Raw genomic sequence first — 19,333 nt, forward strand, 5'->3', positions numbered from 1 at the left:
ATTTAATCTTTCTAAGTTTGAATTAATTTGTTTTAACAAATCTAAACACTCTATTACTGTTCCTCCTATTATCTTATCTAATTCTAAAACTCTTGATGTTTCTCACACGTTTCGTAGTCTAGGCTTTATCTTTGATTCTAGCATGTTTCTTTATTCTCAGATTAATAGTGTTGCTAGAAGTTCTTACTTTCATTTACGTAGAATAAATCTTTATCTTTGATTCTAGCATGTCTCTTTATTTTCAGATTAATAGTGTTGGTAGAAGTTTTTACTTTCATCTTTGTAGAATAAAAAAAACTTGTCTTTTCTTGACCATCCTACTCTTCTATTCCTTGTTACTTCTTTAGTCTTATCTAGGATTGATTATTGTAACTTGCTCTACACTCTAAATAGAGCTTTTATTTTGCTGCTCGTCTAGTTGCTCGAGCCCCTTTTTTTTCACATATATCTCCCTATTAATCTTTTGCACTGGCCAGAGATGGGCAAATTACACACTATATTGTAATTTCGATACAAATTACAAAATGCTCTAAATATTGTGATTTCGATACCAATTACAAATTACATTTAATAAAATAGCCAAATTACTAATTACAAATTTCAAATTACATGAAATTAAATTACATCAAACCAGTTTTGAATAAATGAAGAAAAAAATTTTCTTTGAAGTTATTTAGACATTGATTTTTACTTTGTGCTGATATTCATTTTTATATTCATTTATTAAGCTACTTTCTTTTTATCAACAATTTTTTCAATCATTTAACGAATGACTGAAGAAAAAAAAACACTATTCACCACTACTTTTGATTATGCATATTCTTTAATGTCATTTTCATATTCTTTTATTAATTTACTTTCTTTCGATCAACAATTTGTTAAATCATTTAATGAACGACTGAAAAAAAAAGAAGGAAAGAAAGAAAAAGAGGAAAAAAGAAGCGTCAAACATCAAAGAAGTAAACTTCTTTGACGTAGCTATATGACGATAAAGTTTCAACAACAATAATAATTTGTGTAAGTATATCTGTTCACTCACATATAAACTATATTTTTTAGTCAAAATGTAATTTAAAATTACTTTGAAATTATCAAATTACATGAAAGATGAAATTACTAAATTACAAATTATCAATTACTTAAAAAGTAATTTCGATACAAATTATCAATTGTATCAACTATCAAATGATCCAATTGTAATTTGAGTTACGTAATTTCATTACTTGAATTACATTACTGCCCATCTTTGGCACTGGCTACCTATAAAATATAGAATAATTGATTTGTTCTTCTAACTAACTGAATTTAAATGAATGGAAAACACTGTTGCCCCCCGATTAACACAAAGGTTGATTTCAGTTTCATCAAGGTAGGCGATGATTAATCGCATCAAAAATATGTCTATCATATATGCTACCTATTTAAAATTTATATCAAATAACACATTCACTAAATGGATCAACATTGGAAACTTCGGTCAATGCCTCCATAACATCTCGTTTGGACTTGGACTACTGCTTTAACTTGTTTTATAATCAATTGCTGTCCTTCAGTCAATCCTGAACCCAGAGCTGCTGCTGGTAGACTAAAATTTGATTACAAGCTTTTGGTTGACGGTTGGGAAGAGTAATTTTCATAACGGAGTATTTTATGATTTTCGGGATGAGTATCTTGGAGGCCTGTTTGATTCAATAAATAATTTTGAAAGTTAGTCTTAATTTATAAGAGTAGTAGAAACATTTTTTTAGGCCGCAATTATTATTGGTTAAAAAAATTTTGTAATGCCATACAATAAAAAAATTAAAAAATTTTGTAATGCCATACAATAAAATTTTTCAGATTTTTAAATTTTGAACATCCTGGAAGCATTTTTATTTTAGTGGTATTAAAAATTTTGGAAGGTAATTTAAATGTACATTAGTTGTAGTACGACGTATAATAAAATTTTTCAGTTTTTCGAGTTTTGAACATCTATGCAGCTCGTTATTTAGTGTTATATATTTCTATATTACTAGTTGGAATATTTTTTAAGTTGCAATAAATAATGGCAAAATTTTTTTTGCGATACGGCGTAAAATGAAAATTTTCAGTTTTACGAGTTTTGAACAGTGGTTGTTACATATTTCAAAAAATAATTTAATTCTACATAAGTGGCAAAAATATTTTTTTTAGGTCGCAATTAATAATTGCAAAAAATTTTTTGCCGTGCGACGTGCAATAAAGTTTTTCGCATTTAAAATATCCTGGAAGTCTATTTTTTTAGTTAAAAAAGTAATTTAATTCAATCAATCAATCATATCAGTCAGTCAGTCAGTCAGTCAGTCAGTCAGTCAGTCAGTCAGTCAGTCAGTCAGTCAGTCAGTCAGTCAGTCAGTCAGTCAGTCAATCAATCAACCAATCAATCATCCAACTAACCATCCAACCAACTAATCAAACAATCAATAAAACAACTTGTAAATCGTCATTTGCGCAATGTTTAACAGCGCTCTTTAGTAAACTTTACAATCAGAAGGGTCTTGAGATCTGCTATGAACTTTGCATGTGATGGAGAAATAGTTAGAAAAGAATGTTAAGGCTTCCAGAAAAAATATTGAACGGTTTAAAAGAAAAGAATCTTCATAACAACACTTACTATGATCTTCGAAAGAAACGAAGAATTTTATATTGGCCTGTAGTTAGTTTTTAACCTGGACATCTGTATAATATACCAGGACAGTCAACATTTTTAGCATCGGACCAGCTGAGGCGATCTTTTTACAATGCGTGTATTGTACAACATGCGCTGTGCATGTGCAGTGCATACATCAATTTTCTTTTTGAAATTTTTGTATTTTGCTATTTACATTCTTCAAATTATTAACATCAGAAAAATATTAATATTTTACAAAATTTTTACTAAAAGAATTAAAAAGAGATTTAGATAAATACAATTGAATTGGTTATTATCACAAAAAATTGAAAACAGCTGAAAGAATCAGTTTAACAGCATTTTCTTAAAAATGATTTAGTCTAGACATTATGTTTGTTATATCTAATATTTCACTTAACTTGCTATTGACAATATCAGAAAATTTGGAATCAAAAATCTGTTGACCCATGACATATATTTTAAACGTTTTGTCCTGAAAAATGTTAATGGTAGCATCAATGGTTGGCTCACTTTCGACTTTCATTTTGTAAACAACTAGGACATCATCGATGATATTTATTAAAAACCCTGATGGTAAATTTTCTGAGTAATTTTTCAACAATTTCTTGCAGTGAAGAATTGATTATATTTTCTTCCATTTCAAGTTTTTCACACATTCGTTTAATTCAATAACACATTTAATTTAATTTAGAGATTTTACGTTGTTCCGATGTTTCACACGTGGTCGATCGTTTTAAAACTGATATGGATAAATATTTTGGTGTATTTGGAAATAGTGAAGGCACCACCCCCGGCTTTACACGTTTAACTTTCATTTCAACCCCTTGACTTAGATTTTTTTACGATGAACATTTGAATCTGCTGATTCATATAATGATATCCATGGATATAAAATGGATATGGCATAATAATTATTACCTGCCTAATAACTTTTCTTAGTTCTTTATGTAAATAAACGCGTAAACATTAAACCTTTTTTTGTAGTAATTGACATTTTTTGATTTTTAACGATCAAATGATCAAACGTCTTAGTATCGTATTTTATTGTTAAACTTTAGAAAATTTTCGAATTGAATGTCAATAAATTGACAAAAAAAGCAACTAGGACGATAATCGCTAAACAACCGGTTAAAAACTGATTGTTTACTTTAACTTAAATTCACTTTTCAACAAATATAGTGATTCTATGTAGCATATTGACCCAAGGGGAGACCAATATACAACACTTTCTTATGGGTTGAGGCAGAGATATGCAGAGAACCTCAATTTTTCAAATTTTATTATTTTCGGTAATGCCGATTTTATTTTTTAAAATTTATACCAAATAAAAGTTATTAATTTTAGTTATTACGAATTAATTAACAAATTGAATAACAATTTTAAAAATAAAAAAAAACAAATAAAATTTTAACATTTTAAATAAAGGCAATATTCCGAAATTAGTAAACATACGATCGTAACTTTTACTCGAACGATTAAAAATCACCCTCCAAATCCCTTCCGGAATTTAGCTCCTTGTTCGACCGTTAAAAATCAGCAAAGGCCGTTATATTTATTCTAGTCTAGTTATGTGGATTGACCTTGATGTTTTATATATATATATATATATATATATATATATATATATATATATATATATATTATCCGTAACTAACTATTTTGTTAAAAGTTTAAAAGTTTAATTACTTTATTTTAATTGTTTATAATATGTTGATTTTTCAAATGTTATCACACATGCCGGCCTTTTTTTTTAGGCCACATTTATCAGCCGAAACTGCCGTCAGCCAAATCACGGACTGAAATAAATATGAATCTGATAAATTACGCCTTGTTGAAGTCTTATTTAAATAACTACAAATTGGGGGTTTTATTTTTAATCGAACATGTCTTTCTGAAAACCTCTCGTATCAAATTATATATATATGAACAATGTATATATATATATATAACGCGTCTGCCATATCCATATTACATATATCCATGATGAAATCGCCAGTGGAAATGCAATAAATTCTGTGTTGGGGCAAAATCTTGTCGAGAGTTGGCTTTCACCCATCTACATCTGACATGCACAAATCTACATCATTTTAAAGCATTTATTGGATAATATCTATGCAAAGTCATGTCTGTATTAGTATTAAATATTTTTCTTCGAAACCGTGTTTTTTTAAACTGCCATTAAAGTATTAAAAATTATTTCTGATGTTGTTCCTTTCAGTTCCACATGAACAAAAATTGTTGCAGTATCATCGCAGTCTGGAATTTCTGATTTTAAATAAATTACTAAAACACTTTTGTGTAATAGTTGAAGCCTCATTAACGATAATTGAAATTTTACATTTTGCTTTGATTAATTTTCCAAATATAGTTTCTCGTATTTCAGAAGGTATATGCTTTGCGACCACTGGAACCATTTGCCTAGAATGCAACGAGAATCTCAAATCTACTTCATTTTTTGCTGTGAACTAATTAATTTTTCGAAATCACTGAATGGTTTATTATTTTTGATAATGAAATAAATAGTATTGAAAGACTCATTAAATAATTCCCATTAGCCAAGTCTACACTTCTTCAGCAGCTTTTAAAATTTCACCAACTTTTTTTATGAGAAATTAATTCATTGTGTTCGTTATATTTTTCTCTCATTGATGCTTATAAAAAATTTTTATTTGAACCGGAAGCTTTTGCAACGCCGGACTTCCATTCTACTGAGACATGTAAATGTTTAGCACTTTCTAACTTTAAAATGAAAATTTACGATCACCATTGACATTTCACATTTTTATTGTTAACAATTTCAGGCCATTCATATTTAGCTTTAAAAAGATTTTGTCGGTTCTCATTCCAAAAGTGTAACAACTTTTCAGTATCTTGATTAGATTTTTGGGAAACTTCAAGAGAATTTCAATTTTGGAACTATAATTTTTTTCTTCATCGCATAAAAGATTAGAGGTTTCAGATTTCCGCCAGTAACTGAATTTTAGTAGAACAAGTTGTCATTTTTCGCGAATTTGCATTATCGAAATTTGTAGCAATTTCGCTTTCTTCAGTATTGGTTTTCTTATGTTTACCAAAAAGATTTAACATATTCAATTGCCTTTTCTTTTTTAATAATCAAATATTAAATAATTTTTAATTTAAATGATTAAATTTACAGTAAATGAATTTCAAAATACCGAATTTCCTAAATTTTCAAATTACAAAACGATATATCAAAGAAAATTCCCGAAATAAACAAAAAAGGGCGCTTAAAATATTTAAAATTTTTCCAACGATTTATGTTTAAAAAATGAATATTCTACCATGGAATTAAATAACTGGAAGCGCCCTACCGGCTTTTTAAAATTGAAATTTTTTTACGGTTGGGAAGATTCCTCGCGCGGCAACTTGTTTAAAAAATAATTATTTGTGAGTATTTTGGAGTATTTATAGAAAAAAATGAGATATGATTAGAAAAAAATCTTTTTTTTCTACAGTTATGTTAATTTAATAACGGTCGCCGATCTGTCATTGAGATCGTATTTTAATTTTAATGTTGCCGCCGATTTTGTGGCCTTGAGAATGAAGGTCAAAGCCATATCTCGCTTCTTTATATTATATTATAATTCAATGTTTTCGACTTTAAAAAAAATAATTTTTTTTTTGAGATATCCACACCTGAACCCACCAAATGAGGTGTACTAACGGTCAAAATTTATATTAAATTTAAATTTGAGTTTCAAAAAAAAAATGTAAAAAAAAAATAAAATGTGAATTACAACTTTTTAGCTTCAAAAAGTTTTTATATATGAATAAATTTAATTTTTTTTCAAAAAAAAAATATTTTTAAAATTTTAACAACCGGTTCGCAAAATTTGGAAAATTTTAACATCCGGTTCGCGCGAATACCGATGCGAACCGGCTGGATGACATCACCGACTTCACTGAATAATGCATTAATTTATATCGCCTCTGAGGGTCCGTTTTCGAAAAATTTTCATTTCAGTGGACAGTCCAGGTTTTCTATATAGAAGTCTATGGTTTTTAAGATTATTAAAATCGCATCCAGTTTTATCAAAATTGGGCAGATCGTTGCATGTTTGAAACAGACAGAAAATACATATAATTATCAAAAAAAAACTTTTTTAAAAATTAGAAATATACTTTATTTTGATAAACGCAACAGCCACCGGAAAAAAATTGAATTAGAATTAGCAACAATTGTAAAAATAATTTGTTGGTGGAAAACATTTACGATTTTGAACAGATCTTTTAGTTATTTTACGACTTTTTTTGAGCAATCATCGTTTCAAATTTTAAATAACTACGATCGCATCAAGTGTACCACCTAGGATATGAGTTGGTTTACAGACATGATTAATTAGATGAAACATAGCAACAATTGTATATAAACGAATGGATTTCAAATTGGCAGTTCTTTTGATATGGTTATTGAAATCACCCACCAATAAAATATTTGAATTTACATTCGTATCATACTCTAAGACTGGCATAAAGAGAGGCAGATATTAATGATAAGCCTGGCCAGTATATGGCAAGCAAGATCAGTATATTCCCACTTATTCTTAACCTGATAGCAACAGCCTCGAACATAATATATAATGATAGAGTTATCTTTTCGTAATTAAACTCTTTGCGAAAATATACTATCAAGCCACCACGTCCCAGCTCATGCTGTCTCACAAAATCAACAAACCGATGCATCGGTGACAGAGCTAAATTGACTGAAATGTTACCAACTGATGCAAGGTTTCGGTTAACACCGTTGCACATAATACACTACAAATCAAATTATAATCATGAAATCAATCATTCTTTATGAGTTCGAAACGTGGGCATTGTTAAACCTATAGATTTTTTTAATGCAATGTGATGGACGCATCATTAAGTCTGAATAAGAAATCATCTCCGAAATTAAACATTTCGGGTTCAGTGCAACAATCAGTCATCATTTGAGGAGCAAATCGATCCTCGACGATTACGATGGTTTAGTTACGCATTCCAAATGGCACAAAATCGATTATCATACTGACTTCTATGGCAAACATTACGTATATTTTTTAAAGTGTATACGAGAGACTTATTTTTAAAAGATGTTAATCATAACTTGATAAAAAATACTAAAATTGAACTTAAAATTTTTTATTTTTCACAAAATAATATAACTAATGCATATTTTAACCAAAAAACACGGCCTGGGATATTTAGTAACGTTTAGAATTTTTAAAATGGTTAAATACATGAAAGTTAATAGTGAATCAATAATATAGTAATTGAACAATAAATATTGTGAATTTTGTGTTTATTCAAATAATGTTGATAATCAATGTGTTTAAAAAGCCTCATCGCAAGATCATTATATACACCACATATTAGCCAATGGGTCACTATGAATTTTTGTTTCTGTAAACAAGCTCTTATATTTATTACCAAATTACATCGCATTTTATATATAAATTGTAAATAATAAAATTTATATGGAAATAAATTAAAACATAGAATACTGAATAAATATTGTTTCACAATAAATAGGGTGAAACCATTAAATAAATTCGATAAATATTTTACAGAATAAATAAACGAATAGACAAATATAAATTAGACAAATATATATTTATACATATAGAATAAATTTGAATAAACTATTCAAAATTTATTAAGTTTTTTATATCATTTAACTAACTCATCGAATAATAATTCTAGTAAATAAACTTAATTATTTTAAAACTAGGTTTTATCTTCAAATATGAGGACAAGAGCAGCTTCTGGGTACTGCTACCATTTCGGTTATAACTTCAGGTTCTGTTCCTTCAACAGTTCTCCAATCTTCAGTATCAAGAGGTCTCAAACTGTCCCATTTCTCAAAAATGGGAAGTTTTAGGGATTGTTCAAAACATTTGAATTGAATTTGTTTAATGTCGATGCCAACAGGTTTACATCCGGAGGCACATTTCAAGACAGGCTGAGCAGATAAGCAGGTTTGTGGTACCCCGGCATTGTTAAAGCGGTCGATCTTCAGTGTTCGATCCTTTTTACAACCGGCTGCAGTTTTTTTTATTTAATTAACTGTACCAGTAATTAATTAATAACGTTGCAATTTTGTTAATAAAAATCCCTATATTCGTGATTAATTAATAAAGAAACCTATTATAATTACGTTCTTGTGCATAATTTAGAAATAACTAATTTCGTTTAATATCGAAAATTTCCAGGATTGCTGTGGAAAGTGAAAATAAGAAAGATTTTGTTGGAAATTTTTTAAAGATTTATTGAGATGTTCATGCCAAAGCAATACCATAATATCATTATGATAATTAATAATTCTTATAGATCGTTTAAGGTTAGTTTTTTTTTAATTTGTCAGAATTTCGTTTTTCTCTTTGATACAAATTTAAAAAAAATTTTTAAAACAAAAAAACTACATGACAGCAAATCATAGCGTCAACACAGAGGTTTATAACAAAACTCTGCTGTGATAGCTGTTAAATATTTATAATAACTTTCAAGATGTTATCAATTCACATCTTTTATAACATGACGTAAAAGAGTAACAAATGTTTAGTTATCGCATGCTAAAGTAAACTACCTTAACAAATACAGTAGGTTTGTATTAAATATTATAAGATAATAAATAATTATAACTTACTAGAATAACGGGTTGAAATCAAGTTTTTGTATGTTTCAATGGGGCACTGACTACTTGGAATAAGTTTGTCTAAAACAAAACTGTGGTGGCTTGGAGCGGGCTCGTTGCTTAAATTGTATAAATCATTTGATGGATCACTATTAAAATCGCCGCACAGTCCACACAAGCGTCCTTGAAGGAAAGAGAAAGGCGAAAGCTGGAAAAATAATTTGTGAATATATCAACCACATATCAAAATTCTTATATCAATATTTTTAACATTATTTCACATACAAAAAAATCATACTTTGATATAAACTACTCCAGACTCAACTTTTATGGTCATGCCTAACTGCTTAAGAACCAATTTGATTCCACCATTCCGGGTTTTAGCTAAAACGACACCATCACGACCTCTGTTGAAGAAAGCAACTTGTTTTTTTTACCATGTTATAAAACTTTTTATTTTATGTTATGTTAACCATAATGTTAATTAAAAGGCAATGGGTTCTGATAGCGGTCAAAATAGTTTTTTATTCCACTAAAACAATTATTTTGTTGTTTTATAACTTACGGTAAACTTTGATATTGTGAGGTGTGCAATTCATCCATGTAACCAATTGAATGTGTGCGTTGTCTATCAAAATTTATTTGCTGGCCGTTAACGAATGGTTGGTAGGTTTTTCCCAATCTGTCTGGCACCAGTTTAATTAATGTATTAGGGGCGTAAACTTCTGCACTCCACTGACCTTTTATAAAAGTTAAAAACATAAAATCAAAAATACTATTTTTGCTTGTGGGTAGGTAGTTATAAAATAAAAAATTAAACATCCAAATGCGGAAAACCAAGCTATCGCGTTCGACGTCTTATATGCATTTGACGAGGTCTCCCAATATTAAACATTGTAAATTTTTAACTGTAAACTAATTGTGAATTAATTGTTTATTTCACTTTTGAACATTAATTGCGTAAACTGTAACTTTTAACTGTAAACAAATTGTAATTTTCTAACATTAATACCAAATAAAAAAAATAAAATAAAATAATGTGTAACCATTGTTCTGAGAGCCAATAATAGCAAATGTATTTTCTGAACTACAATCTTTAGCTAGTAAAAGTCTGCAAGAACCGGATGGACTAATTGGAATCATAAGCGGCAAACCATCAAATGTTGTTACATGGTTATCACTCACGATACATTTTCCTAAAAGTTTTTAATACACCAATAACATTTTTAATAATTAAAAATAAATAAAGTACAAATGGTGGTAAATAACAATTTAAAAGAAGATAGAGAGTTAAAAATCAAATTCATGTTAATTGAATCATTCAATATTAAAAACCGGTAAATTGTGTTGGATATCTTGGAGTTAGAGGTTTTTCAGAGTACCAATCTTTTTCACTTAAATATTCCGAAATATCATCTTGATCATCAACAAATAATTCAGATTCGTCACCTCTCGGAAAAACTTGATCGACGTGTGACCGATCAAACTCGGAATCTTGCACAAGACTGTAATTTTTGTGATAACTAAGAGGATTGTCGTCCGACAAAATTGGATCAACAAAACCACCAAGCATCGGTGCTTTGAAAGCAATTCCTTCAGCTAAAATATGCTCTTCAGGAGTCAACAAGATAGTGCTCAACTTTAAAAAATTTATTAAAAATAATTAATTATTTAATTATTTTTATGGATAAATATAATGTTTTGATTTAATTTGCCTTTTCTTGTAAAATACTATATCATTATAAATGATTATAGAATAGATTAAAAAATATTTGTTTGTCAACCATTTCAAATCTAGGAACATATTGAACGTAGGAATCAATGGTGTATGGTTGCTGCTGCATCTTTTGCATGAAATCTTCCGGGATCATGGTATATATCGACCAGGTTTTCCCTTTTTTGATTGCATCAATGGTTGAAACTATAACCTTTCTAACCAAAGGAGTTACCTGTCAATCATATTATTCATTCAATCAAAACGTATTTCAATATTTTAATATTTATTAAAAAATATATTTATATACATTATATTATTATAATATATATATATATGTTATATATATGTTGCCCTTGGAAATAATAAAATTGAATTAAATTGTGCATGTATATATCAAGTTTTACGTAATCTAGGTTTCACGTAACTTATATAATATATATATATATATATATATATATATATGTTGCCCTTGGAAATAATAAAATTGAATTAAATTGTGCATGTATATATCAAGTTTTACGTAATCTAGGTTTCACGTAACTTATATAAATATAATAATATAATGTATATAAATATATTTTTTAATAAATATTAAAATATTGAAATACGTTTTGATTGAATGAATGAATAATATGATTGACAGGTAACTCCTTTGGGCAACATATATATATATATATATATATATATATATATATATATATATATATATATATATATATATATATATATATATATATATTATATATATATATATATTTTACAGTATCCTATAAATTATACTGAATGTTTGGCGTTAATATGTTTTTCGATTTTTCTCACTAAAGTTTTTTGGTGAACGTTTAGTTTATTAAAATTCGAAATAAACTTATTTTCCGAATTCATTTAAATAAGGCCATATTTCGATTCCGAATGAATCTTCATCAGTGCGATTTAGTTTATATAGAGAAATATTCACTTTGTCAAAGTGAACTTAGATGGAAATTAGGTGTCAGGTTTCTTCATTGGCTGGTCCATCTTCGTTGGTTTCTTTTTTTTCATCGATGTCATCATATTCTTCTTTGTCACTATTAAAAAACGAACTACAAACATATTAACGCCAAACATTCGGTAGAATTTATAGAATATTGTAAAAATTATGGTCTATTACCAACATATATATATATATATATATATATATATATATATATATATATATATATGTATGTTTGAAGGAGACCTTATTTTATACAGTATCGTATGAAATTCTAGTAAACTATTTATACAGTATCGTATGAAATTCTAGCAAAGAAAACTGAAAAGACATACATTAAATTGACTCATGCCAACAATTCTGTAGAATTCGTACAATACTGTATATATATATATATACATACTGTATATATATATATTATATACAATATATATATATATATATATTGTAAAAACTTGATATATATAATATATATGTTCAATTTAATTCAATTTTATTATTTCCAATGGCTGAAGCAAGAAAATTTGCTTGTAAATCCACGCTAAAAATGGAAAAATCAATCTACTGTAGGCTATATAAGACTGGTGCATAGTGTGGTTAATAGTAAGGTGTGAATTGAAGTCGTAAATGTGATTTATGTAGTTAATTGGATTAGTTTGATATTTCTATTACTGTTAGCAGTTAAATAAACGTTCAACAAAGTTTGCGTTTGAAACAGTTGTGTTTATCTAATCATCTTGAACCTACGGAATAACGACAACTGAACTTGACAATCGTTGGAAACTACAACACTGGTTTCGAAAATCTGGATCTTTGAAGATTATAACATTGGTGGCGGTAGTGACGATCGTTTAAGTTTTCAAAAGTGGAGCCAGAAGTAAAATTTTTGATAATTTGAAACTTTCAGCAATAAAGAACTCAATGCAACTAATCTGAGGAGGGAACTACAAAATCGAAACTATCAAAATCGATTTGAAAGGAGCAAAGACAGTTTGATGAACCGCCAAAAGGACTCCGTAATGATGATGATGATGTCGAAGATGATGAAGGTTTTGAGAATAGTCCAGAAGTTGGCAAGGACATTGAAACTTTTGATAAGCAGTGAGAAACTCAAATATTTCTGCCAGCAAGTTGTATAATGTTTTCATTTCGATCGAAATGGAAAAGATGATGACGAAGACGATGATAAAGGTCTTGAAAATATTTAAGTTGATAGTGACAAAGACATTGAAACTTTTGATATACAGTTGGACTACCACTTTGATCTTGCCGTCAGCAACTCGTCTTTTTTTCTTTCTAAAAGCGACAACGATTATTTAAACGTTAACGATGTCCAAGACCGTGATGTTATTGTTGATGCAAATATTTATACCAAACACGAATTGGTGACAGATGATTTTCAAGTTTTGAGAAAACCTTTCCTGAACGCACTTGTAATGAAAACTTGATCCTTGTCTGCCTGGATGATGACATCAACGGCGGCTTCATTGCTGATTGATGAAGAGGAGTTTTTCATCGCTGCATCAATGATCGACAGGAAAGATGTGAACAACGAATATTACAATATGCATCAGAGCTATCCGTCTGGTTATTCTACACCTCGTAAACATAGAAAAAGCACTTGATTCAAGTGCCAACGAAATCAAGTAAAGACCACGACGTCTGCCTATGGCTAGAAAAACTGAAACAACAAAAGCTCTGCGTAAACTAAACAGAAATAACTCAGATTTCAAAAGCAATGACCTGGTCCATTTGTACAACCTACGGCGCAGAAGAAGGCGAGGCCCGGCAAAACTCCCAAAGAATTGGAAAGATCAGTACAAAGTTATTAATAAGATAAAAGATGTGATACACAGGACCTATGATTACGAAAGATAAAGAATAAAGTTGTCCATTTGGATAAGTTAGCCATAATTCATAGGAATAAAGAAATAACGCTTATGCTAAGGACTAAGACTAAGGTGGGGGATAATGTAAATAATCTACTGTAAGCAATATAAGTATTGTATGAATTCTACCGAATAGTTGGCATTAATCAATTTAAAGTTTAAATTAATTAATGCCAACACATCAGTAGAATTTATGCATTCATACTATATATATATTTATAATATGTTAATAATATATATATAATATTCTGACTTTTTGAACTTGAATTTTAGTTTTGTAGATATAATCAGCAGGGGTGGTACTAAGACTGCTTGAAATGTATCCGTTATAAAATTTTCTTAGCTGATCAACCCAACTTTTTCTGGCAGTACGTCTAACCTGTGAAGCAACAAATTAAGATTTTTATGTTGCCCACAAAAATATAACAATAAATTATAAAATTAAAAAAATCAAACAAACTAAAAATAAACCGATTGAATAAACTTGATAAATAACTTAATAAATAAATAAATAAACAGAATAAATGAATAAACTAAATAAATAACAGTAATAAAGTAAATAAATCTAACTAAAATCGTTCGACTAACGTCTATGCTGACTCCATTCGATGACGATGCGGAATCGAGATTGATGGTTTTTAAACTCAATTTCAAAACACTGATTTCTTGATCACTTGGTAAATGCGAAAGTCTTGGAGGTGCTCGAAGGGAAGCGTGGAGTTCCACCTGTTCATCGTCCATATTAACAATTATTTCAATATTTTTATTTTCTGCAAATATTGATAAATTCAACTATGTATCTGCAGTAAAGCAAATATGCTTTTTAAATGTTTCTCAACCTGAAGAAAAAAGTCTTTTTAAAACACACGTCTGTATTGTTATAGCGCATGTAAATACGTATGAATGAACAAATCACACACATTGCATGTGTTAAGTGTGACTATTTTTGCCAGAAAACCCATTCACAGCGGGGCCTGGTGCCTTTCCTATTACTCCGGAAGTTTTGTCAAGAAAGTATTTGTGTAACATTTGGTTTTGGACTAACTTTACGGATACTTTAGCCATTAGTAGCGGTGCAAACTACCTCTTGAAATTTCGAGTTTTATTTTATTTGTTATGTCTACAAGTTTGTCACTAAATACAATTATATCAATAATTTAATAATTAATTTATAAAAAGTTAAAGTAACTTGCTTTTGTTGGAACGTTGGGAAGGTAAAACTGTACTGAGAGTTGTTGCTCCAGATGAGTCTACAAAAATGTGTAAATATATTTGTATACAGCACATTATGCGTACCAATGTTTTTCTGAGATTATTTAAAAGATGAGATTTTATAAAAGTGACAATGACATAATGTCGTTTTGGTCATTACCTGTCCGTGGATATAAGTAATTTGAGTTTTAGCATGAATTGCTCCGCTTTTCGAATTGCCGATTTCAAAAACTGCAACAAGTTTTTTTGGTTTGGTAAAAACTGGATCAACTTTTACTTTACTAAATTCTGGAGATTGTTCCAATGAGCTTGTAAAATATGAACTGTAAAAATGTTTTTAAAATTATAGAAAGATCTTAAAAGTTTCAAACTAATATTATTGTGTATTGAACAGAAAAACATCATATCATTCGAAAACTAAAATTATATAACCTAAAACTATGAAAAAAGAAGAACATACTCAATATCTTCATTTTTCCAGTGTGGTAGGTTGCTGTATTTCACTAATTCTTCTTGCGTCTGATACTCCAAACCGAAAAATCCTAAACCAGTTTCAGGTTCCCAGTTAATCAGCTTTCAAAAAGAGGAAAAATTAAAAAAAAATTTTTTGATAATTTTTAGAGACTAAATATTAATCTATTAAACTAAATAAAAACTTTATTTTTAATAAATTTTATTGAAAAACAACGGCCTCAATCTATTCCAATATTATTTCAATATGTTGGATCTTTAATCTGTTGCTGCAAATTTCACATATAAGTGGATTTATTTTGTCAAAGATCCATGAATGGGTAAAGGCCAAATGACTTATTTCAATCTATTAGAAATAGTTTGAGGATTACGATTTAGATAGGCATTTTCATTCTTTTATGTATTTACTATAAATAGATGAAAATTTTGAGATTTCATTCCATTTATTTTGCTATTTTTCGACAGTGTGGTTGTTTGTTGAAACCATCAAATTGCTGTGCGGTAATGGGATGTTTGATATAAGAATTGAGTAGGCTCATGCTGCTTGTTGGTCCACGGTTTCGTTACCTTTAATTCCAATATGGCTGGAAATCCACATCATATTAATTTATTTAGGTTATTCAGTATTGTGTATATTTGGTTTTGCATTTGAATAATTAGTGGATGTTGAGGTTTGTATTTTTTTAAGCGCTTAAAAAATTTATAAAGAATTAGAAAATGTTATAAAAAACATTTCAGTCAATTTAGCGATGAAGTCTATAGCCGCGTCTATAACTATGGTTTCTGCAGTTTATATTGTGGCATGACATAGAAGGTGAAGTGTTTGTGGATGTAATCGCTGTTAATAAACTACCATTGCTGATATCGATAAACTACCACTGCTGATATCGCTGATATCCTTCTTTTAATCATAAGTATAAATTTCAATAAAGTTTGACTTATTATTAATGTTTTCTTTAACTAAAATTTTTGCTAAATTTTGATCTTAGCTTGCTCTTGATATAGTTGTATCAATTTCGGCATGCAATAACATCGAGTTCATCTAGTCTAAATGTTGAAAATGCAGATTTTAATTTGATTTGATTTTTATTCAGATTTATATTTGTGAGCTTGATTTTAGGTATGCATCTTATTGATTAATTAACAATGTGATCAAACATTTTCATGTAAGATTTTTAGGCAACAATGATTGAAATCATTTTAAGCTGGATAGATATATACATATAGATATATAAATTTTTGGTGAACGCTTAGTTTATTAAAATTCAAAATAAACTTATTTTCCGAATTCATTCTGCAAATAAGGCCATATTTCGATTCAGAATGAATCATCATCAGTGCTTTCTGCTGTTTATATAGGGAAATATTGACTTTGTGAAAATGGAGATTGACTTTGTCAAAGTGAACTTAGATGGAAATTAGGTGTCAGGTTTCTTTATTGGCTGGTTGTTTTCTTTGGTCTCCTTTTCTTCATCGATAGCATCATATTCTTGTTTGTCATTATTTACAATGCTAGTTTTTATTACTTTGTTGTTGTTGTTGGTTAAGCGCCGGGTTGGAAGTGAGGTTGTCATTTTTTGTTATATATTTATTTTTGGTTTATTGATGTCAATTAGGACTGCTTCTGCAATTTTAAGATGCGTGTAGTTGCTGTTCTGGTATATTACTTTGGTGTTACTCTCGAGGATTTCACGGCTAATAGTGATTGAGTGTGTTGAGTCCAAATGAGATTTGATAGCACCACTCTGTTTATGCATCGTAATCCTTCTAGTCAGTGAGATAGTAGTAAGCCCGATATATGAGTCATGTTGACGTGCACAGCCGTCAAAAGGGCAATTAAATTCATATATTACGTGGTTACGCCTTAGCACAGAGTTATCTCTAGGACTACAGTTGTTTTTCAGTATTAGGTGAGACGTCTTATAAATATATGTACTTATACACGTTATATAATAAAAATAAGGCACATAGTTATGACTAAAAACATTAATCAATTAATTATATAAATGTATATAAAAATTAACTTATACCTTGAAATAAATTTCCTCGTCAATTTCAGTTTGACCTTGAAGTTTAATGAGGATACTTTGTTTACCATTCAATGGTACAAACGGTCCCCACGTTATGGCTGATTTGGTTCGTTCAACGATGACGGAGCCTCTAAGACCGAACAGATTCAATTCATGCTGATTGAAAAGTTTAAGAAATTTGTAAAAATGAAAATTTTTATTTTGGAATAAATAGCATTTTCTGTAATAATTAAATTCCTACTATTTTCAAATAATTTGTTTTAAAAAATGATTAAACTGTTTTTAATGGAAAAATAAAATCAATTATTAAAACAACTTTTTTGAAAAATGCAGTGGGCGTTGCCTATAATTTTACTTTTTTATTTATTTTAAATTAAAAAATGTAAACAACATATTTTTATAATTATTACTAATTTTAGATTCAGTCATCGACATTTCCAACAATACGATTAAATGCACTGTTTTTGTTGCTACCAGCGTCATAACTTACTGTTTTCTGAATGAGAACAGCTGAATCATTAACATTCAATTCTTTCATCCGAAAATAGATTGGTAATTGGACGCCGGACTTTGGAAGATGATAAACGATAGTTATTGGTACAACTTCAACGTGGAAAAACTTTGGAGTCTACAAAATTAAATATTGCTGTTAAATTTCATGATTTTTGGATCAACATTACAATAACGTGAACCATACATTTGGCGAAATTTTAGAGCGAATAGTCAACTTTTTCTGAGCAACATCAAGGTGAACAGCACCGGAAAAGGGCAAAGCTCCTCTGACAACTGCTTTGACAGCAACTCCTGTTTTGATCCATTGAGCATCAACGCCCATGGAGGCAAAGAGTTGTCCGTTAATTCTAAATAAATTGTGATCATATTAACTTCTAAATAAATTGTGTTCATGTTAACTTCTGAATAATTTGTGTTCATGTTAATTTCTGTTTAATTTACAATTAGTGGTTAATTAATTAATTTATTCCTTTTTTATTTGAATTTTTTCAGTTGTTGTGATTAAATTACAAATGTTTATAGCTTAAAATTTTTTTTAAATCATACACAGGTGTAATGCTTCCTTCAAGCTTGAACTTTGGTGTCATGCTAAATTCAATATCTGGCATAATCTCTCCTTTGACACTCACAATTCCACCAAAAGAAATTGATAGTTTAAGCGGGATACCGGCTGGAGTTGGTAAAATTACAGAATTGGAGACCACGGCCATAGACTTATCGTATGATATTTTGTTCAGTGTCTTTTGTAGGACTGGAGTCATCATGAAAAGTGTGTAAACTGCAAAATTGATTAAATAAATAACTCATATATATATATATATATATATATATATATATATATATATATATATATATATATATATATATATATATATGAAAAAGTTGAACAATGTTGAAAATAGTGTTGAATTTTTGAAATGTTGCGTTAACAATAGTCTGTTACCAAAATATATATATATATATAAATAATATATATAAATAATTGTATATACAGTTAATAAGAAACTTCACCACATTTTCCGCATTGTTTTGTTTTAACTAAGTTATTGTCATCTAATTCTCAATTCAACGCATTACAGTCATCTGTGATGTTTCTAGTCCATGACTTAGTTACAAACTCAACAATGCGGAAAATGCGGTGATATTTCTTAATAACTTATATATGTATATGAAATATATATAATATTTCTTGTAGTATCATCTATATATATATATGAAATATATATATTTCTTGTAGTATCATATAT

At 28.8% G+C, this 19,333-nt stretch overlaps 1 protein-coding gene across 1 annotated transcript; it reads right to left on the reverse strand.

Moving 5' to 3' along the window:
* Positions 1 to 8,390: 8,390 nt before the first annotated feature.
* Positions 8,391 to 18,847, reverse strand: HELRODRAFT_182123 (hypothetical protein; the record flags this gene model as incomplete). Its single annotated transcript, XM_009032420.1, has 16 exons — positions 8,391 to 8,692; positions 9,297 to 9,492; positions 9,583 to 9,691; positions 9,850 to 10,024; positions 10,331 to 10,480; positions 10,620 to 10,923; positions 11,069 to 11,233; positions 14,114 to 14,239; positions 14,449 to 14,586; positions 15,050 to 15,166; positions 15,233 to 15,395; positions 15,533 to 15,645; positions 17,574 to 17,729; positions 18,064 to 18,201; positions 18,271 to 18,433; positions 18,663 to 18,847. The coding sequence occupies 16 exons, from the start codon at positions 18,845 to 18,847 to the stop codon at positions 8,391 to 8,393; spliced, it is 2,700 nt and encodes an 899-aa protein (XP_009030668.1).
* Positions 18,848 to 19,333: the final 486 nt, after the last annotated feature.

The sequence above is a fragment of the Helobdella robusta genome (genome assembly GCF_000326865.2).
Source record: "Helobdella robusta unplaced genomic scaffold HELROscaffold_80, whole genome shotgun sequence".
NCBI classification, from domain to species: domain Eukaryota; kingdom Metazoa; phylum Annelida; class Clitellata; order Rhynchobdellida; family Glossiphoniidae; genus Helobdella; species Helobdella robusta.